Source organism: Athene noctua, chromosome 5 (assembly GCF_965140245.1).
Source record: "Athene noctua chromosome 5, bAthNoc1.hap1.1, whole genome shotgun sequence".
Classification (NCBI taxonomy): Eukaryota; Metazoa; Chordata; class Aves; order Strigiformes; family Strigidae; genus Athene; species Athene noctua.
Genome location: NC_134041.1, coordinates 1503434 through 1528495, shown reverse-complemented (window position 1 = coordinate 1528495; position 25062 = coordinate 1503434). Strand labels below are relative to the sequence as shown.

General features: G+C 49.6%; 2 protein-coding genes across 5 annotated transcripts in view; one reads left to right on the top strand and one right to left on the bottom strand.

The window, feature by feature from the left end:
• Nucleotides 1-7351, top strand: part of LRRC7 (leucine rich repeat containing 7) — a 172999-nt gene extending 165648 nt beyond the window's left edge. For 3 of the 4 annotated variants that reach the window (XM_074905991.1, XM_074905989.1, XM_074905988.1), the window contains one exon: nt 1750-7351. In XM_074905991.1, the coding sequence (XP_074762092.1) occupies nt 1750-1857 (108 nt within the window). In that variant the 3' untranslated portion in view covers nt 1858-7351. The remainder of the gene's footprint in view (nt 1-1749) is intronic. The other variant, XM_074905990.1, reaches the window with a different exon arrangement.
• Nucleotides 7352-7494: 143 nt separating this feature from the next.
• LRRC40 (leucine rich repeat containing 40) lies at nt 7495-24522 on the bottom strand. Its single transcript, XM_074905987.1, has 15 exons — nt 24273-24522; nt 23668-23849; nt 22422-22495; nt 21386-21515; nt 20847-20970; nt 19895-20037; nt 18619-18791; nt 17521-17611; nt 14862-14907; nt 12520-12628; nt 11838-11945; nt 10250-10360; nt 9769-9846; nt 9197-9382; nt 7495-8287 (listed from the first exon to the last, which is right to left on the bottom strand). Exons 1-15 carry the CDS (start codon nt 24415-24417, stop codon nt 8182-8184), a joined length of 1806 nt encoding a protein of 601 aa, XP_074762088.1. The 5' UTR covers nt 24418-24522; the 3' UTR covers nt 7495-8181.
• Nucleotides 24523-25062: the final 540 nt, after the last annotated feature.

The following is a 25062-nucleotide window of genomic DNA, read 5'->3' as shown; positions in this document are numbered from 1 at the left end:
TCTCCTACAGCCCTCTTCCACTGAGAAAACTTTCTCGTAGAAGAGGTTTCTCCGTGAGCTTGAGCTGACCCTGCACACGTTTCCCATACCCCTCCCCGCCAGCTTCAAAATGAGAAGGGGGGTGGGCAGAGCTGGCCTGCTCTCAGGTTTGTTTGCAGGTTCTTTTATTATTTTTTTTTTCCCAAATGAGCAATAGTGAGCTGTGTGGTGAATACACCGAATACCTGACTGTCCCTCTGAGTTCCGTCAGAGTCCGAGCTGGCCTCAGACAGAATGCCGAACGGCTGCCTGACTGTGGCACACAAGTGAATGTCTTCGAAACTTTTCCTGCCTGAAATCTGTACGGCTGTTTCTCAGAGCAAATACATTTTATTATACTAAGCCGATTAAAAGTGAGCCACTCCTCAACGTTGCTTGGATGCTGCCTTTGCTCCGTGCCTGCCCGTTGCCGTTCCCGTGCAGCACCAGAGCTCGCAGCAGCCGACACCTTCGAAGAGAAACCCGCGAGTGCCGGGGAAGCAGCGTCACGCTCGGGGGCACCTGGTTGCAGGGGCATGTGCACGCTTTTAATTATTCTGGGCTGGGCAACCAGGAGCACAGCGAGTGGGCCCGGGGCGGCCTTTCTGCAGGGGGAGGATCTGAACTCCTGCCAGGGCATGAGCGGCTGTGGGCACGAGGGGCTGGGGAGCACCCGGGGGCTCTGGCAGCCCCTTCGTGCTGCTTGTGTGGCGCTGGCTGCTCCTGAAGTCTCTCTTCTGTATATAACGTATAATTAGGTGCAGAATGGTTTTGTTGTGCCCAGGAAGAGAGCCTGTAAGAGATCTGTGCGGGGCGGTCTGGATGTGTGCGGGAGACGTCTGGTAGTTCTGCAGGGCTGTAATCTCAGTTTATTCACGGAAGCATGAAGGTTTTGTTCCCCTGTTCTTAAACGTCAGTTAGTTTTTCTGTCTTGTCGAAGCGCAGTGCTTCATCTCGAACGGCTGTAAGTGACAGAGACCCTGGGCAGCCTCCGCGGCACGGCCGTGCCCTCGCGGGCCTTCGGCAGCAGGCGCCGTGGCTGGAGGGCAGCGGGGGGCTCGGGGGGGGCTCTGGGGGGGAAGGGGGGGCTCCGCACCAGCCGAGCGTCTCCCGGCTGGGTGACCCTGCAGCAGGGCCGCGGGGGTCGGAGGACGGAGCTGGCGCCCGGGGAGGAGATGCTGCCCCGAGCGTTACCCGCCTGCGGTGCCTCGTCACCTCTGGGAGAGTGGTGGATCTTCTACTTGGGTCACGCTCAGGAAACTCTGAGTAATTACGTTTAAAATGGAACTATTTTAGATAGAGTTGTAACCAACAAGTTACAAAAAGGCTGAGTGAGCACAAAAGCACAACAGTTTACTCAGTCAGTTGGTCCCTCTGTGCCGTGTGCCTGCCCCTGATGGGATCCTCCGCTGCGGCCAGCACTGGATTCTGGCAGCACTCGCCCCCTCTCCCAGAGCTCTTGTCTCTTCAGAAAATGTGCAGAGTTGCAGCCTAATTAACCTGGAGAGGACCCTGGAGCTCGTCTCGTCCAGCCCCTGCTCGAAGCAGGGGGTGCAGGATGTGCCCGATGGAGGAGGAGGGGCTCCGTCAGACTCCTGTTTGCGGGAAATCCTGATACGACTATTCGTTATTTTAGCCTTGCTTTTAATTTCCATAGATCCCTTTGCTCCCCCAAAATGAAGAGCCTAAATAGAATCTCATTTGATTTCTCTTCTTGTTTCTGTGTTACAGGCAAACGGACACAGTTTTGTACATATGGAACACGAGAAAGCTGTGTTACTACTGAAGAGTTTCCAGAATACAGTAGACCTAGTTATTCAACGTGAGCTTACTGTCTAAATATTTTTTTATAAATAGTAAATATGTCTAGCCAGATCTAATGTTCAAACAGATTTATACATAGGAAACAAATTTTTGCCAATTGCTGGACCAATGGCAAACAGTAGTGCCAAATGTATAATACTATATGTTAGTACCAATCATCTTGGAAAAAAAATATATTAACGATATAAATATATTGTTCATGTGGCTATGTATTAGTTTTACTTGTCAGCCTCTGGCTGTGCATTGGTGCGTTTTTTTAATCAAGTTCTTAAAGTCAATTTCATATGATTTCAAAACACAGAAGCACATACAAATTCTTTAGGAATTCTGCTGTCCATCAGAAACACTGCCTCAAAGTTGTATATGCCTTTATAAAGATAAAATATATTAACCTGTACTTCCCATGAAATATTTCTATCATGTCACATACAAAAATATAGAGAAAAAATATTTTCATAAACACCTCAAAGAAAGTATATATTAAATTAAATTTAATAATGTTCATTTATTTTCAATGCAAAGATATTATATGCCTTATGAAAATACCTGTACATATGCAGTGTGTATAGCTGGCTCCATATTAATTAGTAAAAATGTCACTATACAGGGTGAGATACTTAATAAATTCTACTGTCAACTCTGGGACCTAGATATAAATAACCTACATGAAAATTGGTTAACTTCCTTTTGTTTGACACTTCTAGCTGATTCCATGTGAACACACGACACGGACGAACAGTGAAGCTTAGGCAGGTGGTTTCATGAACGGAAGAAGGTTGCTGCGATGGGTGGCAGTAAAACTTCTTGATTTTATTAACTTTTAAATTTAAAATCAGAGGCCCTGTACGTGCACCCCGCTCCCCGCAGCCTCGTCTTGGTCTTTTTCCCTCTGGTCCAGGCCGCGCTCGGCCCTGCCCGCGTGGGGCTGTCGGCGAGGCTTGAGCCTTTGTGCAGCCCTCCGTCGGTAACAGCCTGGGGAGAGGCGCCGGGCGCGGCTTCACGCGGGGGCCGCGCGTGGCACCGAGCGAGCCTGGGAAGAGCCTTTTGTTGTGCAACACGTGAAAACCCAGAAATCACCCCAAAATCCCGACGGCAGAGCAGCGGGGCTATCGCCCGCCGGCATGGCCGGAGCCTTTTACTGCTCCGCTTGCCAGAGCCTCTAGAAATTCTTAAACCTGGCTTCCCTTCCCATCAAGCTGCTCTGACTGAGGTAATTAGATTTCAAACGAAACGTCGAAGGACGACACAGCCGCTGGGTGTAACCCCGCGCGGCCCCCGTGTCCCTGTGCTGAGCCTCAGGCACCAGGGGCTGCCGGGTCCCTGCCCCGCCCAGAGGGGAGCAAGGGGCTTAGGCCAGGCTCAGGGGCTTAGGCCAGGCTCAGGGGCTTAGGCCAGGCTCACAGCAACCCCGGCAGATAGGTGTAAGAGCAACACCCAGCGATGGCTTTGGGTGCCGGGAGAGGGGAGGGCGGCTTTGTGGAGAGCACCTGTGTGCATAGGGAGGGAGAGAGAACGCCCCCCCGGCAGAAAAATCCAACTACAGGTTAGTCGGGACATAGGCACAGTAGGAACCATCCCCTGATGTTTTTGCGAAGCACCAGCTTTTTAATGGTTTGGATTTTTTTGTCTTTTTTTTTTTTTTTTTTTCCCCAAACGGTGTCCGTCGAGCAGCAGAGTCCAGCAGGGCCGAGGGATGTTTTAGCGATGGTTTGGAACGCGGCACCGCTGCGCTTGCCTGTAAGTTCCCCACGCTCTGGTTGTTTGCACCTCCCTTCTTCCCCTCAAACAACAGGAACAATTGAGTTTATTAGTATAAATATTAATGAAACGTAAATTGCAAGCTGATGGAGCAGGTTACCGCGACACGTGAACTGACCCTCACCCAGGGAGACCTTCCCTCGGGAAGAGCTTCCGTCCCCCGGCCTGGCAACGCCGCCCGCGGCTGAGGCTCAGCCCACGGTCCGCACTTTGAGTGAATGACTCGGGGATATTCAGAGATTTAAATAATTAATGCTTTTCACTAAATTAAAATCCTTTCGATACCACAAGCTGAAGAAGCTTGCTGAATGCACAAGATTTGGGTTTGGATTGTTATTTGCTCCTCTTTTTTTCAGCTTTCAGTTTTCTGTCACATCAGTGTAATGTTTTACCGTTGCCGTTAGATCGCTCAGGCTCTGGCAGAGCCCGTCTGAAACTTTCCTGACGTTTGTGGCATTTCAGAGGCCAGAATTTCCATTCGTAAGGCCTTGTTGCCCTTTAGAAACAGAAACGAGGTTTTTATTCGACATCATATTCAGAAAACTGCAGGCACCTACGTAGCTTTTGATTAATGATGTCGAAAGGGAACTGGGTCCCTTACGAGACCTCCCGGGGCAGAGATGAACACACCGAATCGTTTCTCCAGAACTGGGGCGGGAGCTGCAGGTGTGCGGAGGGTGGCGAGGGCTCTGCCCGAGGACCCAGAGCCAAGGTGACAGCTCACAGGTCAAAACTGGTGAACTGAAAAGAAGGCCGAGGGAGCTGTAGGGCCGGCCAACAGCCTGGTTTGTGCCGGGCTGGTTCCCCTGGGCTGAGTTTATCGGCTCTCGGGCGGGGGGGTGTGCAGGGCTGGCTCGCAGGGCGCCCGAGCGCGCAGGGCGTTACGCTGAGAGGAGGTGGCACCGAAATGGGATCGGTGTCACGCTGAACCTGAACGTAGCCAGCGCCCCCCGGCTCCACAGAGGGGAGAGTTGGACCCCCCCGCCTGAAACATGTGGCAGCGAAGCTGTAACACCGACCCCCCACTGCCCCCAAATACCAAATATTATCGTTTTGGCATGTTGAATCAAATTGGCTGAAACGATGTTCAGCAAGCGCTGGCGCTATGGGCAGTCGAAGGCACCTTCACGGGCCCGTTTAGTTTGGCATTAGTCCGTCAGCAGACGCTGCAGCCCTGGCCGGGGAGGGGCTCCTGTGCCCCCAGACACGGTCCCGACCGCCCGGGGTGCGGGAGACGCCAGGGGCCGCGCGCCCTCCGCGCAGCGGCGACAGATTGATTTTTCTCTTTTTTTTTTTTTTTTTGACTAAATACGATCACCTGGGAAGTGCTGGCTCGGGTGGTGGTTGGCCCCGAGTTGGGAACCCGCAGTCCCGCTGCTTTAGATTTTCCCGTGCAATAAACAAAGAACTAACGCTCCTCAGGGAAGGGCTGGATTAGGAAGGGAAACCTGCCGGGCAGTTCTGATCGTAAGGAGCTGGGGGGCGGGTGCCGGGGCTCCCCTTCCTGCGCCGCCCCACGCACCCCGAACCCGGTGGCCGGACGGGCAGGAACTCGGTTGCTTCTCTGCAGATTTGTGACAAGGCAGCTCTTCAGGGGAAAAAAGAAAGGAAGTAAAATTTTAAAAAGGAAAAGAAAAAGGAAAAAAAAAAGCTGCTTCCAAAACGTTAGGGTTAGGAGAGGCCTCTCCAGTGTAGCGACGGACCCACGCGCCCGGGTGTTGGTGAACGCCGGTGGTGCAGCGGCGATGGCCCCACACCTCCCCATCTCCGTGTTTGCCAAGATAATTTTTTGCCGTGTCCGTCCGCGTCCGCATCTGTGTGTGGCGGCACCGCGGCAGCGCCCGGGGCAGGGCCAGGGCCTGGGGGGCAGGATGGAGCCGGGGGGACGGTCCCGGCACGTGGCGCGGCCGCCAGCAGCCACCCCCCCGCTTCCAGGGGTGCTGTGGGGACACCCGGCGGCTCCGCGGGGCGGCCTTGGGCCGAGGGGAAGGGGGAGGCCTCGGACACCTTCCTGTAAATCTGTATTTTTAGCTCGTACAGGAACACCCGAAAATTGAAATCACGGATGTTATAAACACCCCCAAGTCCCGCTCGGCTGTTGGCAGCGAGCGCCTCGAACCGAGACACCCGCCCTGGGTCGGCCCCGGGGGCTGGGTCCAGCCCGGGGGGGTCCGTGACTTCTGGTAGTGACCTGGGCAAGAGCAGAGTCACTGCGGAGTGACCGACCCCCCATGCGGGCTGTGGGGGGCTGCAGCGCTGCCCCTCCCGCCCGGCCCCACAGAAATAAACAGGATTTGCCCCAAGTACCGGCCTCCCGCGGCCCCGTTAATGGCGGGGGGTGACCTTTAGGATTTCCAAACGAGGATCAAACACCTGAGCCTTGAGCCCCCCCCGCGCTCTCCCCTCCCGCAGCCCCGCAGAAGGAAGGAAGGAAGGAAGGAAGGAAGGATACAACTTTCAGGCCAGTCGTTTGGATCGGAGGCGAATTAATTGGTGGTTTGGTTTTGGTTCGAGGGCCCCGGGCGTGGGGCTGCGCGGCGGCGGCCGGGGGGCAAAAGCTGGTGTTTGCGAAGCGCAAAGAGTTTCTCTTACACAAAAACAACCAAAATAATTAAAAAAAATAAAAAATAAAAAATAAAAAAATCCTTTTGCCAAGCCCCTTCCTGGACAATCCCGCTGCTCTGGAAGCGAGTGACGTCAGGCGCCGCGTGCGCAGCACCCGCCCCGCCCCGCGGTTTTCTACTCGTGAGTACTGTACCTCCTCCCCCCCCCCACAGCTTACTTTATGAGAAATTTTACCATTTTATAAAAGACATGTTTAATTATGATGGAGATGGCTGTATTGTAATTAATATTTTGAGATAATTGTGATTTTGAGCTTAAATTATATACAGAAAATGGTCATTTTTGTATGTGTTCAAAGATTGCTATATTACAAATGACTGTACTTTTCAGTTTAACTACAGTATTACTGTAAATACGGCTGAATGAAGAAATATTTACTACTTTATTAACATAGATTGTGAATGTACTTCATGTTTTTTGCAGTATAAAGACTGAACTTGAAAGCTGCTTCATTTTATGTGCAAAAAGGTACTTCAGAATTCTATTTTAACTCTATTGATTCCGTGCAATCAACCTCTGGTCGGTCCACGCGCACAGGCGGGTCGTACCCTCCGTCCCCGGGGGTGCAGGTTGTGTCTGGGGAGCGTTTTGCAGCTGTACAGAACCCACGCCCCGGGACGGAGCCCGCGCTGTGCAGCGTACAGCAGAGCCATTTTTCGGCTTTGGTGTACCCAACTTTTTCAGTATTTAAAAAAGTGTTTTGAATAACATTAAAAAGTCTCTTTATTGTATAAATAATAAAAATGTCACCTTATTGTAATTCGTCTTGGTCGTCTTTTGCTGTTGGAGACGAGTTTTCAAAAACTCCGCAAGTCCGGGGATGTGAGGGGGGCGTTGGGGACCCTGGTACCCCCGTGACAACCCCCCCGTCAGCCGCTGCAGCTGCACAGACGGCCGCAGCACCGACAGCGAACCAACCCCAGGCTGCGGGCGAGGCACCGCACGCTGCGCCTGTCCTGCCCGCGGTACAGACAGTGCACGGCAGGTACAGCCCCACGGCCCTTACAACCGCACAGCCTACACAAGCACAAGGCAGGTACAGCCCCACAGCCCTTACAGCCAGAGCTGCACAGCACGTACAGCCGCCAGGCAGGTACAACCGCCAGGCAGGTACAACCGCCAAGGCAGGTACAACCGCCAGGCAGATACAACCGCCAAGGCAGGTACAACCGCCAGGCAGATACAACCGCCAGGCAGGTACAACCGCCAAGGCAGGTACAACCGCCAGGCAGATACAACCGCCAAGGCAGGTACAACCGCCAAGGCAGGTACAACCGCCAGGGCAGGTACAACCGCCAGGGCAGGTACAGGCGCTCAGCCCTTACAGCAGCACCCGCTGCACAACACCCCACTGCGGGAACCATGGCAGCACAGGGGAGCAGCAGCTCCACAGGCACCGCCCAGCAGTTCTAAAAAAGTCTTCAAAGTATTTTTTAAAAAATTCCCTTTCAGCGTATTAATAACCACAGCGTGTTGTGCTCAGTAACGAAGGCCGCGCTCTCAGGAGAGGGCGGTGCCTTTAAATGACAAGGATCCCTTGCAAGTTACTGGCCAGTTAACGCCAGCGCGTTAACACCCCCCAGCCCGCCGGGTCCCTGTCGGGGTGCAGCCCCAGCCCCGCCCTCGGGTGAGGTGACCCCGCCCCCCGCAGGGACCGCCCATCGGCCACACCCACAGCAGAGCAAGGGCCCCAGCGCTTCACACTGACCCTTCTGTTTAAGAACCGGCTCAAGCACAGACAAACCACCGTGCGGCTGCCCAGAGCCCTTTATTACCAGACACGGCGACACGTGCTGCTGGGAACTCACTCTGGAAACGTGCAGCCTGGAGGGGAACCGCACGGCCCAGGCCAGTTCCTGAGGCGCCAGCTCCTGCCCGAAGGGTCCCTCGAGCCGCTGAGGGAGGAGGAGGAGGAGGAGGAGGCACAGCCCGAGGGCTGCCCTGGCCCGGCCCGGCTCAGGCGGGGATGCGGCTCCGCAGATACTCCAGCACGGCGGCCGTGCCCTTGGCCAGGACGGCCGCCCGCGGCGTGCGGAAGGGGTTCCCGTCCAGCAGCAGCGTCCTGGAAAACAGGGAGGTGGAGTTACGGGGAGCAGGGCTGGAACGACACCCCCACACGCTGCGACGCCCAGCCCCCGAAATCCTAAAGAATCCTGTTCCGCTACAAGGATTTTAACTTGCGCTTCCCTAGCTCGCACCAACTGATCTCCTACAGCAACAGCGGGGTTTTAATTCAGGGCGATAACCCCGGGTGTGGACACACAATCCCCACGTACCCGATTCGTCAGCCTCTGCCAGGAAAAAGAGCGAGAAAACCAACTTCTGAGCTAAGGAGAGAGCCATGCCAGCCCCGCACAGCTGCCAGCCCGCCCTCCCTCAGCACAGGTGAATCTTCCGGGAGGGTTTTCCTGATGGGGGTGGGATGTTTTATTTTGGGTTTTTTGAAGTCCCTGGGGAAAATGTCCTGCCAGGGGAAACCCCCAGGGCCTGGGAACTTGTTGTTGTGGCCGGGCTGCTGGCGCAGAACCGCCCTCTAGGGGGCACACGGCCGGTCCTGCTGCTTTCGGTGTTACTTGGAGAATTATTTGTCTCTGCGACAGCATCGAGCTGCACCCATGGCGGGGGGAAGGGGCTCCCAGCCCGGCCCGAGGGGCCCTGACCGTGTGTTGGTGTGGGCAAGGGGGCGGCTCACTCAGGCTCAAACATTAGAGCCTTTCCCTTTTGTTAAAAAAAAAATGTTTTTTTTTTTTTAAAAAATATAGGGTTTTTTTAAAACATCCCTGTTTTTAAAAAAAATCAAACAGCTCCCCCAATTCTTTACAATCTTGAGAAAACACGGCAGAAACCGTCCTGTTTGACAAGTGGCAAGAGACCCTTTTAGTGCTCCGAGAGCCCCGACCCAAGGGCGCCGCAGGGAGCAGTTGTCCCCCGACCGAGGCGGGTTTGCCTAAGCCGGGCCTGGCCCACGCACCTCAGGCTCTGGCAGTTGCCCAGCTCGGGCGGCACCTGGAGCAGGTCGTTGTTGCGCAGGTCGAGCGTCGCCAGCCCCGCCAGCGCCCGCAGCCCCCGCGCGTCCACGCAGCCCACCTGGTTGTCGCTGAGCAGGACGGTCTCCAGCGTCGGGATGCGATAGAGGACGCTGGGAAAGGCTTTAAACCTTCAAGAGGGAAGAAGGAGACAAAGCAAGGGAAGTCAGAACTAGGGCGCTCGGAAACGGAGCAGCCTTTAACGTCGGGCGCTTGAGCGTTATTTAACGGCGAAAGGCGCCTGCAGGGCTCTGGTTCTGCGTTTGTTGCGCACGGACTGTTTGATCCCTTTTTTAACCAGTTCCTACTGTCTCTCTCTCTGCAACTTTTGTGGCAGAAAGTTCCAAAAATACACAGCCCATTGTGCAAAGAAGTGCATCCATCGGGTTTGAGCTCCCAGCTGCTTGGTCAAGTGCCTCTCTGTTCCCACATCACAGGAAAATCATGCTGAATGCAGCCTGGTTCTCTTTGTTATTGTATATTTAAAAATTAAAAAATAACCTAAAGAGTTACTCACCTATTAAAAGAAAGATTGATTAATTGCAGTCTTGTCAGTGCCTCCATTTCCTCAGGTAAAGATGTCAAAAAATTATTTCTGTGTATCAAACAAAGACAAACAATTATCACTAACTTCTATGAAGTTTCAGTTAAGAGCTCACAGAGACAGACTGTGCGTATTTATCCATGGCATGATGCTGCCTAAACCAATTAACCATTTCCTAAACAGGTTAACTTTAAGACTGAGGCAAGACCTTTCCTTACAGCAAGGCTCAGAGCTTGTCCGCTTGGTTTTTGTGTTGGTTTTTTTTTTTTTTTTTAACCGATGCCTAAATCTAGGCCGCTTGCTATTTCGGATCTGCCGGTCATTCAACTGTCACGGAGGCATTTTGGGAAATGGAAACTTATTTCAGTACTGCTATCCCACTGTAACAGATGGCTGGTTTAAAAAGGCACAAAAATAAGTTACCGAGAAAGGAAGTCCAACACACGTCACAAACCTGATATCCAAATGTGTCAATTTATGGAGCACGCAGAGCTCCGAGGAAAGAGAGGAGAGTTTATTGAAGCCAAGGTTGACATCACAAACCGAGTCTTTCAGCTCCACGATCCTGAAACCAACATGAATATACTTGCATTACGTAAGCTCGTGTTTGCATTCTATTTTCTAAGTTACTGAAAAAAAACCCTGCTTTATTCTACAAATCAAGGACACGCTATGTCTCCTGACACTTCAGAAGCAATTTTGTGGAGGGAAGGTAATGGAAACTTCAGCTGTGAAAGCTCCTGTCCTGGAGTCCGAGGCCTGATGTAAAGACAAAGCTCAGAATCACTTGCCTGAAGTTCTCAGAGTAAGTTTTCCTTCCCTGATTAGGAGAGCAAACGTTACTCCACGAGCCTACTTGCTGAAATGCAGGTAAGAGGGATTTCAGGGACTGGCAGAGGTGACCACCACTGTCACCTCCTGCTCTGTAAATCGTTTAACAAGAAAACTCCATCCACCTTCTCTGGCCATCAAGCAGACAAGAGATTGCTGTTTTGTTTCCATCTTTTGTTTCTGTCCCACTGTTCTGATATTGCAGATTTCAGGAAACACAGCGTTTGCTGCGCCTTGTCAAAGGGTATTCTATGAACATGCTTTGGGGTCAGAAGTTAGCTGCTGAATCCCCTAACAGAATCTCTGCTTTAGCCCTAAAACCACAAAGCAATTAAATGAGAAAACCCTCAGCTCTCCCATCTGATCGCAACTCAAATCTCTGGCCCCCACCAGCCGCACACCTACACCTCTCCCTGGCGAGCACAGCAGCCCCTGAAATGCTGAGAAAGCAGGGGAGGCACAAGCATCATCTCACTACATTGGTTTTCTACAAGTCATATGAAAAGAGATTTTTTTTCCCATGAGAAAGAGATTCCCACCTCTTCAAGTTCTGTGTGCTGAAGGTTAAACGTTCAGCACACTTGGGTCCACGAATGGACATCAGTTACTCCCCAGGTGTGGTGGTATCCTTAAACACCAGCTTTCGTGGGTTTCTGGGGCTGCCAGAGGTGCAGTTACCCTCCTCCTTGCACAAAAGACTCTCAATTCCATTAGTGCCAAGAGAAAGCTTTTTCCTGACTGTGGATGGCATTACAAGTGCAATAATCTCAAACGCTGTGTGATGGGGCACAAAACCTGCCAAGTGGAGGCATGGAAACTGTTCAGGCTTCCTTAACAACCCACAAACAATTACCCTCTGAACAAACTGTGTTTAAATAGAACCTCAGCAGCAGCACATAGTCATCACCCATAAAAGCGGTGAGTCCACTCAGATTATCTTTATATGGGGAAAATGGGGCTCTGCAGAGGAATCCGTGCCACGTGGCCACGCACAGCCCTTCCCTGTGCAGTCACATCACTCCGCTCTGGGCCCTTCCCTGAGGCTCAGCAGCGTGGGGCGAACACAGGGCGTAGGGCCACGCCGCCCAGCGGAGCCCCGCGTGCCGAGACACACAGCACAGCGCACACGGCACCGGGACAGAGACAACGTGCCGAGGAGCAAGAAGTAGGAAAGAAAGAAACAAACGGAGGAACGACCTTTCCAAAAGTACCTTGGAGGAATTTCATTGAGCTGATTTTTGCTGAAGTTGACAGTGGTGACAGGATGGCTTCCGACGGCGTCGAACACTTCACCGGGAATCACAGCGGCCTGCTTCTCACTGCACGAGGGGGAGCGGTTAGCTGGGTCACACCAACATTCATCATTCCCCATTTATTAACAGGGCATTTGCATCTTCTTTTACAAACAGGTGAGTTGCAGAGTAGATATATAAATATCTACAGTGTGAGGTCCTTGCAGGACTGTTCATCAGCCACCAACCACCGCACCCTGTCTGTGCCACACGGTTTCTTCCCCCTCCCCAGCTGAAAAAGTTAGGTGGCTGGTTACTTTTAATAAATAACTGAAGAGCTACTCACCTACTACAAGATACTCTGAGACTTAATGAAAATTGCTGAAGAAGTATAAGAGGTACTAAAAGCACCTGAAGGTATTAAGTGTTTCAGTGAGTTCAAAGGAATGTTACTGCGGAATACTTGATAATACAACGAAACAATTTTTAAAAACCTGCTGTTCAAATCTGCCTATTCTTGAGCGCACAAATTAAAGTGAAAAACGCACAAATGCAGCAGGATTTGCAGAGAGTTCGGTATATATCATTAAAAAAAAAAGGGGCACAAAATAGGCGAGCGTTCTTAGAACTTTAGAAATAGGTAGTATTTCAAAACACACACCTGTATTCCAGCAGTTTCAGTGAAGTTATGGCGTGCACGTTAACCCTTGCCTCACTTGGGAGAGTCATGGCTGTCACAGGAGGCTCCTCACTGACAGGAGGTCCATCATCTGGAGATAACAAATAATCTCATTCACATCACGTAAAGGATTTTCTAGTAAAGGGTTTCTGCAATCTTGGGTTTCTGGTTTGTTTGGGTTTCTGGTTTGCTTTTTTTTTTTTTTTTCTTAGGGGAGGGTTGACTTAGCTTTTGAAAAATTAGGCGAGGAGGCAGCGGAGCTGTTATGTTAGACAGGCCGCTCCGCGGGCTAGGGAGAGAGAAACAGTAACAAACAGGGAACTGGGGCTAGAAGTGATGCTCTGCATCATCTATACCCCAAACAGCAAATCTGACCACAGTTTCAGTTAAAACATTAATATTTATAAACCTTCATCACGCCCTCCTCTGTAGAGTCCCTTTTGAATACCACCTACAATCCCCAGGAAAAAGCTCTGGGTGTCACAAGGCTACTTTGGATGTTTAAGGAACGTGGACTAAAAGCATCGTTCTGCACAGCTGAGGTGTGGCACCACCCCCCAGGGACCCACCTGTGCCAGAGGGGGGCGAAGCTTAGCTAGAAGTCCAAACATACACTAAATCCAACCTCCACTAAAAGAAACTGAACAAAACCCTAGGGAAATTCAGCAGCGTCTACTAACAATTGTGCCTAACCACAAGTAGTCACCCTTTCCTTAGGAAAAGTCAAAAGGGTCAAAAACAAGCTAAAAAAAGAAGCCTTTTCCCCATAAACCTCTACAGAAACAGGCCTGCCACGGGTTTAGCTCCAGCTTAGATGCCGTAACAGGTAGAGTAAAATCATAAGCATCGTTGTACATGCAAGACATGAGCTAATTTCATTATCCACAATTGTATTATCTATTATAGTTCACCAGATAACTCCCGAGTACGTACCCTAGCACTCAATTAATTTTTGTCAAGTTAATAATATGTCAGATTTGCATGGAACCTGAGATTGTGCAGCCATCTGATACACTGCCATAGCCTAATTAATACTGCCATCCTCTGGCGGAGGGAGAGAAAACCCACTGAAAAAGGAAAATCTCCACATACCGTTTTCAGTAACAGCTGCTCTCACGTATTATCAAGGCCTTAAGCCTTTTTTTGCCATTTAAGTGCAGCATAATCGTTTCCCTGCTATACTGAACACAACCAGTGAACTCGGTCATTTTGCCTACTTTAAAATTTAAGAAGGAGGAAAACCTCTAAAGCTGGTAAACCAGAGTCCTGTTTTGAAAGGATTTCACCTTCTGAGCATTCAGGTTACTTAAAGACTCTAACAGCCTGCTTCCTGTATAATAAAAAATACACTGTCATCGCCACCATTTTGTTTAGAAAACGCAACAGAAAGAAAAACCACCCAAAGTGCCGAAGTATCTCAGTGAATGAGAAGCCCAGGATCTGGAAAGCGACTCGAGCACGCAGAAGCAACTGGCAACTTTCTGTCCACCTCCTGCACGCTCTCGGTTCATTTCTACACGGCGCCGTATCTGGCAGATAATCGTGACCCAGAGCCAAGTCGGTGCTTTCAACCCAGAGACACAGCCCTGAATCCCAGAGGGTTCTGCAAAACCCACACAGCGTGGACAAGTAATCCCCTTGAAATATTTCATCCCGTTTTCTGCTTTCTGCCTTTTTAATTATTTCTGTAGGGAACGTTGGGATCAAGACTATTAGACAGTAGAAAAATGAATTCTAACAGGCCACGATTAGAATGATGTTTAAAATAATCAGTTACTTTCACCCCCAAACTTTTGATATTCTCAGTCAGCTGCGAGGTGGACTCCTCAGCACCCCCAGGACCCTGGTGGCCGACTCAGGCACGTACTTTCTGGGTATCAGAGGACGGTGCTGCCCGCGTTAGTACGTGGGTGAATTATACACAGTGTCTTCACCAAACATCCCCAACTCTCGGTCCCAGCAGTGTCCAAGCCAGCAGACAGACACCAAGCTTAAAAAGAAAAACCCTTCACGTAAACTTCCCACGACGTGGTGAGGAAAAGAAAAAAGCTACTGGAATTTCTCATGCAAAATGCATAAAAGAACCAGGGGAAAAATACATGAGATTGTTTTTCTAACTTCTAATCCCCAATGATGTTTGTTATTCAGTACTTCCTGATAGAGTCAGAAAAAGAAACAGCACTGAAATAGAAGAGCAAACTGTTGAGTAAAGAAAACTTATTGCAGGCTAACTGGAGGAACCTGGATTGAAACAGCTACCCTCTGCAGATTCCAATTTATTTTAATTTCCTAGAAAGACTTTAAAATGTAACACAGCAACATACCTTGGATTTTGCTTCTTAGATATTTCAGAAGTTCCTGGGTGCCTTTCTTTAAAAAAAAAAAAAAAAAAAAAAAAAAAAAGGTCAGTCAGGATTTGCCAGGCAGGGTTTCCAGATCCGCTCTGACCACCAAGAACGGCAACAGCAGCGGTCACGCGGGTGGACCCACAACCCTGCTGGCTACAAAATCCACCTAACGCTTCCCACAGAAAAACCCTCTGCCCAGCAGCTTCTGAACTTGCTCATTTATAATTTTATTTATTCCAGATGAAAATTTCTGATCCCGTATCACCACCTCAGGCTCCACATTTTTAGCTTTTTATCTAAAGTAGTTAGCCAGTTGCAAGAGCAAGGAAACAAAGTCCAAGTTAACCTAATCTTCTCTTTACAGAGGTCTCTAGCACAATTATGCTGCGGAGAAGACATCTAGAATTTGTCAAGGAAGCTGACTGTTCGGTGTTGTGGTAACTTTTTATGCCCAAAATTACAGACTCTGGGAACAACACTGCAATTTACATAATTTGCATGGATTTTTTCACAGCTCGGTCCTTTCAATCTGCTCATAGCAACTTCTACTGGTCAAACCCAGTTACTATCTGCATAATCTCTGAGTAATTAAACATAATCTCATCTAGCCCATTTGTTTAGGATAAAGCTAGGTTTGCCTTAGGATTTTCCCGGCTTCCTCGGTGCTTTAAAACCAGGGACTGAACTAAAGCACCAAATATGAATTAGCATGTCTCATTCTAGCACAGCTCTGTGGGACACACAGTGAGAGACCGGGAGGTCTGAATGGGGAGGGGTAAAGAAAATGGGGGGGGACGAACGAAGAGGGGGGACAAACTCTCACGAGGAATCTGATGGGATGACAGAAGACCGAGAAAGGGAGGCCGGAGGAGGCTGGGACTGGCTGCAGGCTTGCCCAGGCGTGGCACGGCCTGAGCCCAGCAAGACAAGAACGTCAATAGAGAAGAACCTGGAAACTTGTAAGGAAAAGGTGAAGGTCAAACCGAGAGCTGAGTAACAGTCCCATGGCTTGTATGGAGAGGAAAGCAGACAGTAAGACAAAGCTCAACAGCCACGTGATCACAGAATCGTCGAGGTTGGAAAAGCCCTTGAAGCTCCTCCAGTCCAACCATTAACCTCACCCTGACCGTTCCCAGCTCCACCAGATCCCTCAGCACTATGTCGACTCTACTCTTGAACACCTCCAGGGATGGGGACTCCGCCACCTCGCTGGGCAGCCCATTCCAACCCCTATGATGGTATGTTACGCTAAAAGAAAGAGGCTAGGATTTAACAGGAATCAACTGGAAATTCCCCAAGAAACAAGAATGGGTTTGGGACTAGAATGAGAGGCCTGAGAAACAGGAAAAGAGGAGATGGAGCAGGGATGGACAAGAGAAGAGTGTGCGCCTGCCGGGGTGTACCCACCCCAGAGCCCCTGCTGATCCTTAACCTCAGTATTCACCTGCTGCCAGGAAGTGCCTGGGGAACCCTACAAGCTTTATCAATTCCTTCTCTAAATCAAATTCTAGACAGGCATACTCGCAGGTATAGGAATTTACAGTGCTGGTAATGGATCAAGACCGTGTAAGTACAAAACGCCATAATGGAATCCTTTTACCTGTCGTTTGCTACAAATCTGCAATACACAGGACAAATCACACCCATCTGTGCTCCTGCATTTGGAAGAGCAAATCCTCAGAAGCGAGGGAATACCAGAACCGCAGTAACCAGGCAGCCTGACTCAGGCTCCTCTGCAGGTACACCTGCAGCCAGCTTTGCACGCTGGAATCACGTATGACTTCCATCCACTGAACCCCTGCTCATTAATTTAGTGCACACAACTCTCGCTCAATCAGATACACAATGTGTTCCTCTTCTGACAGACACTACAAAATTTCATTTCAACTGAGAGTCTTCAGTGTTGCTTATTTTGAGAGAATCCCAGTGCTTTGTAAACATTTATTTTGTAATGCTGGCAGAAGCACAGAAAGTAATGTATACCACCAACGAGAAGAAGGGCCTGCTGGGGAAAAAAAATAAAAGGGAATTCTACAGCAGCAGCAGTGCCCACGCTCCAGCCTCCCGCTGCCCTGTGCGCTTGTTTTCTCACACACAACTCACAGCTTCATTGTGCTGGTCACCTACAACGCAGAGCTGAGGTGCAGTACGTCACACTACTGGTGCCCATCACTTGGAAATTAATCCTAGATCCTTAATTCGGGCAAGTAGGAAATGAGAAACAGAAATCCATGCTCATGTAGGAAAAGCCTGGTGTAAAGTTCTCACCCAGCACCGCAATGAGCTCTGACTGCAATGGGACTGGGCAGCAGACAGCTGCCTCAGCCTTCTCTTCCCACACACCCATTGCTTCCTTTGCAATTATCTATCACAACTTCTGCAGCAGAGCAGAGACAAGCTCTTGTAAGGCAACAAACTCCTTTATTCCACAGTGCTCACTGTCTTACAAGCTGCATCAGACCCCAGCAGAAAGAGTGCCCAAGCCACAACACACAAACAGAAGAGATGCATTAAAGCTGCACAGGCTACATGAAATCTGGATGCATTAAAATTTTTTTTAACATTTTGGCCACACAATTCGGGTAACGTACGCATGCAACATAACTGAACTTCATATAGAGTCTATAGTGCTTACTTGCAGGAGGTCTCTTCGGATGGTTCTCAAAGGATTTCCCTCTAACGCCAGGAATTTCAACTGAGGAAGGTTCCCCAATGTGTAAGGCAATCTGCAAATTAAAAGAACTCATTTCAAAGATGCTTCAAAACATTTTCTAAAGAATTTGCAACGGTTTGTGAGGTGGCCTGGCAGTCTGAGGCTCAGGTTCTGTGGCCCCAACCTGACCTGTACTTCATGTAACCCTGCTCAAGAGATCCACCGCTGGCAGTCCTAAGGGATGCATCTGGTCGTGTGGATCCTCAACACCACAGCAGCTGAGGGCCAATCTGAGCACCACAGTGCTGGTCAGTGTCTGACTCAAGCCAAATGTGGAAGAAACTAACCCCTGGAGTCGGTATGTAAAGCCAAGGCAATTATCCTACTCCATGACGAGCGGACAGAGTGGGACCTGCTGAGCCCTCCTGCGCGGCAGCGGGCTGCACACCGGGATCTCCCGTGGGCAGGGCCACCCCTCGGGGCTGAGGGAATCCTTATCGCATCGGATGCTCAGTAAGCGAGTTAGGAATAAGCACGCTGAAACTCTGAAATCTCAGCTAAGCGATATAAAGGATTGGCTGTGCATGTATCACCCTTTAGACATAAACCGTTGCCCAAGTCTGGGACTTCGTCTGGATCCAGCCAGACCAAGGCTCCCCTCCGAGAGGGAGTTCAGCACACAGGGGGGTCCTTCCTGAACCTGAGGACTCAGCGGGAGGGTCTCCCTGAGAGTTTTGTCTGACCCTCTCCTCTACAAGTAAATACCCAAGTGTGCCCTGGCACCAAGCCTTGTTAAACCACTGCCACATCCACCCTCGACCTCTGGCAACTCACGGTCTTATAATAAAGTATGTGAAGTGCAGCACTCCATCCGCAACAGGTTCAAATGAAAAGCTACAGAACGTGCTCCACGGGAGAAAGGCATAGCTTGATCACAGCAGTTACACATACAGAAAGGGTTCCTCCACTGTGACTGAGCCCTTTCTGAATTGCATTTTAGTAAGTGAAGTACACCAGCTAACTGTCGTTGGATGTCGCTAGCTGTGCCCATCGCAGACACAGTGCACTTTTGAACATTACCTACTGATATCATTGTTGGCGAGGTCCAGTCGCTCCAGCTTCTGAAGCAGAGTAATTTCATCAGGAACTGATTTTATCTTGTTGTCTCTAAGTTCCAATACAGAGAGGGAATTCAGATGCTTCAGGTTCTCTGCATTTAATATTTCAATCTGATTTTCACCAGCATGCAGTTCCTATGGAAACAAAGATCATCCACAATCACATTACTCTAGTGAAATTACTTGATAACTTACTAATCTCCTAAATTGTGACATCAACAAAAACATATGATGACGTGGAGAAATACAGATCCCGATTCCCTTTCATCTGCATATGAAATATCAAACCTCCAAAGATCCAGAGGCAGGAGTCTGAACTCAGGTTTTCTGAAACTACCAGAGCCCTCAGCTTTTGAGTTCCATTTCCAAGCTAGGAATAAATCTCCTCCACTGTTGTCAAGAACTTGTCGACAACTTCTTTACTCAAGAAGTTTCTTAAATTCTGAGTTACGAGAAGTTGAGAAGGTAGCTCTCCACCTCCTGCTGGAAAGGTTTCACTTATAATGGAAAAACCAGATGGTTCTTTAGCCCAAAAAGAGGGTGCACATGCTGTGGGATGCACTAAGACACTGAACTTCACACACCAACGTGGATTTTGTTAGAAAATGGTGAAATAGTTTGAGATTTTTAACTGCTGAGTTCAGAGTTATGCAGAACTAAAAGCATCTGCATTCTGTGATGGATTTGGTCATTGGGAACAACGCAGTGATACAGGCGTTCACTCTGCCCAACCGTTTTTCTGTTAGTTGAGTAACAAATTTCTGATGTTCTGAGACCGGTGATTCTCAATTTTCAACACATCAGGAATTAAAGCTACAAAATATGTGGGAGATCTGATTATGCTAAAAGGAAAGAACAGGATACTTTCTCTGCAGTTACAAAGAAAAAAATTGTAATGAACAACATAAATTTAACCAGAAAAAGTTCCTAGAGATAAAAAGAAACTGTTAGAGGCAATACCAGATCTGGTTTTCCAGTCATTCTTCTTCTAAATGTTTCTTTTATTTTCCAAATCTGAAGAGTACTGCTGCAAATCTGTCTTCCAAATTACCTTAAGACTGACCAGCGTGGACCGTAAGAGTAATCGCAAATACGGATGTATTAAATAGAGTTCTAAACACAGAATTATCAACTTTTGATCACAGCACTTCACAAAAATTTGTGTTTAAAGTAACAGTTATTATTTTAAAAGTTTACAGCAAATACATTTACAGCACACCAACTGTTTCAAACCTCACCTTCAGTAATTTGCAAGAGGGAAATTCTGGTAAGGAACGCAATTTATTTTTTCTCAGGTAAAGTTGTTCCAAAGATGCCATAGTCGCTAATTTAGAAGGTACGGTCTCCAGGTAGTTTTTACTACAATCCAGCTGTCTTAAGCCTACAGAAGTGTGCAGCGACAAACAGAAAAATAAGAGGAAAATCGAAACGGTTTTCTACAGAAACATAAATATCCTGTTTTTTAAAATAAATGTTAACAACCTTATACCAAACAGGACTTTGGAAGAAATCAAACCAACATTTTCTGGAAACAAAGCATCTGCTTTTCATTTACTCTTCCCAGAACATCCTGGCAGGCTTTCAACGACACTGCCAGGTATAGCTCCCGTCAAGAAAGGGTCCAACACTGCAGCCCAGCTCCGAAAGATCTGCAAGGAATTTCTGTAGTCTCTATAAAAACTGGCTGTCTACCAGCTGTTCCTGTGGATCTCCCACAGCTCCGAAAATACGCGTTTCAGATCAACCACCAGCCAGCTTGGTATTTAACATTCAAATGTTAGAAGTCAACTTTATCACTAACTTATGTTTTTCTTCCTCTCCAATAATTTCAACTCTCTCTCATTTATGCTTTATTTTCCACTCGAAATATGCAATAAGGAAAAAAAAAAACCTCAAATTCCTCATTGCAGCCTTAAGGCTAATAACTTCTAAGCAGAACAGTATTAATCCTTACGCTTTTCTGATCATTCTATGCCCCATTTATCAAGAAATATGAAACATAAGAGGACTTGAGTTTGATATACAGCAGCTGTAGCTGATGGTTTAAGTAGGTCTGAACTAATATTCTTGAGAACACATTAACTCTTTTAAGAATGCATTTTTAAAATCCTGAATAATATACATTAAGTTTCTGAACACGACTACAGAACTGGCGATACGGCATTTAATAATCTGAGGAAACTAATTTACTTTTCATCGCACTGATATCTGCAGGCAGGCTCCTGAGCTGATTACAAGCCAAATTGAGTCGCACTAAGTTAATGAGCAGAGCAAAACTTGTTGGAATGTCTGTGAGATGGTTGTTGGACAGATCCTGAAGATTAAAAAAGAGAAAGAGAGAAGGAGGTTAGAAATAGAGATGTTTAAAGTATCCCACGAGTGCTGCTACTGCAAAGTTAATTACTGGCAGAACATTAAAATTAGATGGCTGACATCTTCAGGGTTTCCCTGGTAGAAATGTGAAGTAACAGTGTCCCATAACAGACAGATCACAAGGGATTTGATTTTTCTTAAAAAGTATTTTGCAAACCAAGAGCAAAACTTGGTTTCCAACAAACAGAAAACCCCAAAACAAACCACCACGTAATAACTGACATCCCACATAAATCGTCAGAATATTCACAAAGTTCTGCCATCTAGGCTATGGGGTTTTTTAATAAGCAGTAGCAAAACATGGATAAATCAGCCTTTCCGCACAAAGAAATATTTTTCAGAAAGTTGTAATTTACTAATTCTTCTAAATTGACAAGCTGTCCAAATCCATCCGGCAGGTGACTCAGCTCATTGTGGTGAAGAAGGAGGCTCTTCAAACGCGACAACTGCGTCACCTCTCCCGGGACACTCCTCAGCTTGTTGTGGCTGGCAGGCACACAGGGAACACAAGCGGTAGAACCGGTCACTTGGCGGCTGCGCGGAGGCGGCCGCGGCAGCACGCTCTGTCACACGCGGCGCTCCCCGACCCGAGCTGCCCCGCGGCCACCGCCCGCGGTACCTCCCTCACACACTCCTCGGGCCCTGGAGCACGCGGGGAGCAGGCCCAGAGCAGACACGCGGGATACTCCGTGCTGGCACAGACTAACTATCAGTTACACCTCCCGCGAGACAGGCTTCTGCAAAACGTCCCCACGCTGCGCAGGCACACGGGCCTGCCTGTCGGGATATCCTCAGCTCGAGGAAAAATCTCGTCCCCTACAACCGTTACAGCCTCTATGTTGGATTAGTTTCCTGGGAGAAATTCCTTATGTTTGTTTACTCGCTCAAGAACACTTTTAATCCTCATCTGAATTTACAATATTCCAGCTGGATCTCAATTTTTTTGTTTTATGGAGTTCACACACAGAGTGGCAGCATACCTCTTTCTCCTCGCACACAAATTGACAAAATTACTCCAGTAAAGAGAAGATTATGAACTCTCCAGCATGAACAAGAGCTACAGTTATTTCCAATGTATATTTATGACAAAAAGTACTTCTATACTCGAAACTGCCAGGCTGAAGCAAATGAATATAGATATTGCTTTTGTGTGAATATTCCAAATATCACTGTTTTCACCCTCCAAGCAACTGTGGCTATCAGTGAAAATAGTTTTAACAAACCTAAGACTGTCAATTTTGATTCAAAACTTTAAATTCTCAATATAGTAATATTCTCTAGTTAAAAATCTGAAATTAATTTTCTGAAAGTTTTATATACTGCAATCTTTTATTCACCCTGTAAAAGCCACTGCAATATTTCCCATGTTCCAGTTCTGTAACACATTCTTACCTGACATCAAGTTTCTGAAGATTTTCCAATTGTCCTAAAGCAGAAGGAAGCGATGTCAGTTGATTATCATGCACCTGGAAAATAAAGTATTTAGAATACAGTTACTAATTTGTACTTTGCATGTTTTCTTTGTCTACCTCAGAAACAAACCAAGCTAACCGAACACACAGAATAACTTTGTACACAAGTAACAGCTACACACACACCTCAAAGCCATTACCAATAGCAGCACTGCAAAATTCTGCAAAATTCTACTTAACTGATACAAATGCTAAGATTAGATATGAAGGGAGGGAGAGGAGGGGAGAGCAGGAAAGGTGGTTGCATCCAGTGACAGCTCTTCCTTCAGTGTCCGTAATAAAACTTCCTAGACCTTTCTGCAGAACAGTACCCACCACCAGACAAATTATCAGAGTGATCTGTAAGTCTTTTCTTCATCCTGAGAACACAGCAGTGCCACTTCGACACAGCCACCACTGCAGGGAAATGGAGAACAAAGATACTGAGAGCAGTCCCAGGGAGAAGGACATGGCGGGGCTGGGGGGTGGAAAACTGACCGTGAGCCACCAATGTGCGCTGGCAGCCCAGAAAGGCAACGGTGTGCTGGGCTGCACCCAGAGCAGGGGGGGCACAGGGCGAGGGGGGGAGTCTCCCCCTCTGCTCCGCTCTGGGAGACCCCCCTGCAGGGCTGGGTCCAGCTCTGGGGCACCAACAGCAGAAGGACACGGACCTGCTCCAGCGGGGCCAGAGGAGGCCACGGAGATGCTGGGGGGGCTGGAGCCCCCCTGTGAGGACAGGCTGGGAGAGTTGGGGGGTTCAGCGGGAGGAGAGAAGGCTCCGGGGAGACCTTAGAGCGGCCCCCCAGGGCTGAAAGGGGCTGCGGGAAAGGGGGGAGGGACTCTGGATCAGGGGCAGAGGGACAGGACGAGGGGTCACAGCTTTAAACTGACAGAGGGAGATTTAGATGAGATCTGAGGCAGAAATTCTCCCCTGTGAGGGGGGTGAGGCCCTGGCCCAGGCTGCCCAGAGAAGCTGTGGCTGCCCCCTCCCTGGCAGGGTTCAAGGCCAGGTTGGACGGGGCTTTGGGCAACCTGGGCTGGTGGAAGGTGGCCCTGCCCGGGGCACGGGGTGGCACTGGGTGGGTTTTGAGGTCCCTTCCACCTCAAACCAGCCTGTGATCTAAGAGTGTTTTCCTGCCTCCCACAGGGAGAGTACAGTCCTACCGTGACAGGATTGTTGTACTTACATCCAGAACAGTGAGGGCAGGCAGAAGCTGGACATCCTCTGACAGACTCTGCAGTTTGTTTGAGGCGAGTATCAGCTTGGTCAGGTCTGTTTGCTCCCACCAGCGATCCGCAGCACCAAAAGAGAGATTGTGACGAGCTTCCTCTGGAGTATCCAAATTTATCCGCCACACATGTGGAGGCACTAACATACACAAACATACACATGTTAAGTGAGTTCCTCAGATATTTCCTTTCCCATGTCCACTGTCCTAATGCTTTTCATGCATAATACACACATCTCGTGAACTGGGTTTCTAGGTATTTTTCCAGAGCTGACACTAACAAGCTGATGGAAATCTGCCAGCAACAGCCAAAAGTAAACTGACCCGTGAAGATGGCAGGAAATACTCACTGCTGTATTCTTCCCATCCTGCCCGTACAGCACTACCCGAGAATACACCCAAGGCAGCGGAGGCACACCCAGCCCGCGGCACAGACCGGCAGCCGCCTGCGAACAGGCGCCCGGCCCCTCGGCCGAAGCCGCGAGTGGTTCCAGCGGAGCCGGGGGCTCGGCGCAGGGGCCGCCGCTCCCCCCGCCAGGATCCCGCCGGGGCCCCGCGCTCACCCTCGCCGAGGCTGCGGCCCGCCAGGTTCAGCTGCCCGCTCTGCCGGGCCGCCCGCAGCAGCCCCTGCGGCACGGCGGGGCCCGCCTCGGCCGCCGGCCGCCTGAACCCAGCGCGGGGATCCCGCTCCCGCCGCGCCGCCGCCATCCCTGCGCGGAGCGCGGCCGGCACCGCCCCGCCGAGCAGGCGGGGCCCCTCGGGCGGGGTCCGCGCTCTGGCAGCCAACACCGCCTCCCCCGGCCCCGGCCGCCATTTCCCGGCGCTGCACGGCGGGGAGAAGCCGCGACGCCGAAATGGTGCCCCGAAAGGGGAGCGGGGGGCAGCAACCCCCCCCCCCCTCCATCCCGGAGGGTGTCCGGGACTGCAGGCCCGGGGGGCGGCTCCGCATCTCCCCGGAGCGGGGGGGGGGTGTTGGGGTAGGACCCTGCTCCGGCTCCCCCAAAACCCAACAGCTGTCGAAGGTTAAACTTTAGAACAAGGAAGCAACATTATGCTTCGGTCAAGAAAGATGTTCACTGTCTCTGTTAAAGCCAAAGGCATCCCTCCTCAGAACAGGGCGATAGCGAGGACATCCCTGAGCCGTTCGACCTGGAAGGGGACACCAAAAACAACACCTTCAGGTCACAAAGATCCTCACCCAGGTGAAGACCCTTCCCCCTAAGCATGTGTAGTAGTAGAAGTAGTGTGTCAGCGGTATTATAATTGTATTTAATTACTAACCAATCATTCTGGAGAGTATGGGCTTAGAAAATAACCAACTCTGCCAGTTTTGTGCACAAATCCGGCACGGAC

What these genes read in the sequence shown, in the direction of transcription:
- LRRC40 (XM_074905987.1), bottom strand. Translation starts at nt 24,417, where the DNA reads ATGGCGGCGGCGCGGCGGGAGCGGGATCCCCGCGCTGGGTTCAGGCGG. An exon ending in GCCAACAATGATATCAGTAG is followed by an intron (nt 17,612 to 18,618) that starts GTAATGTTCAAA and finishes TTTAATTTGCAG; the next exon opens with ATTGCCTTACACATTGGGGA. An exon ending in ATCAATCTTTCTTTTAATAG is followed by an intron (nt 9,383 to 9,768) that starts GTGAGTAACTCT and finishes TCCCTCTTGAAG; the next exon opens with GTTTAAAGCCTTTCCCAGCG.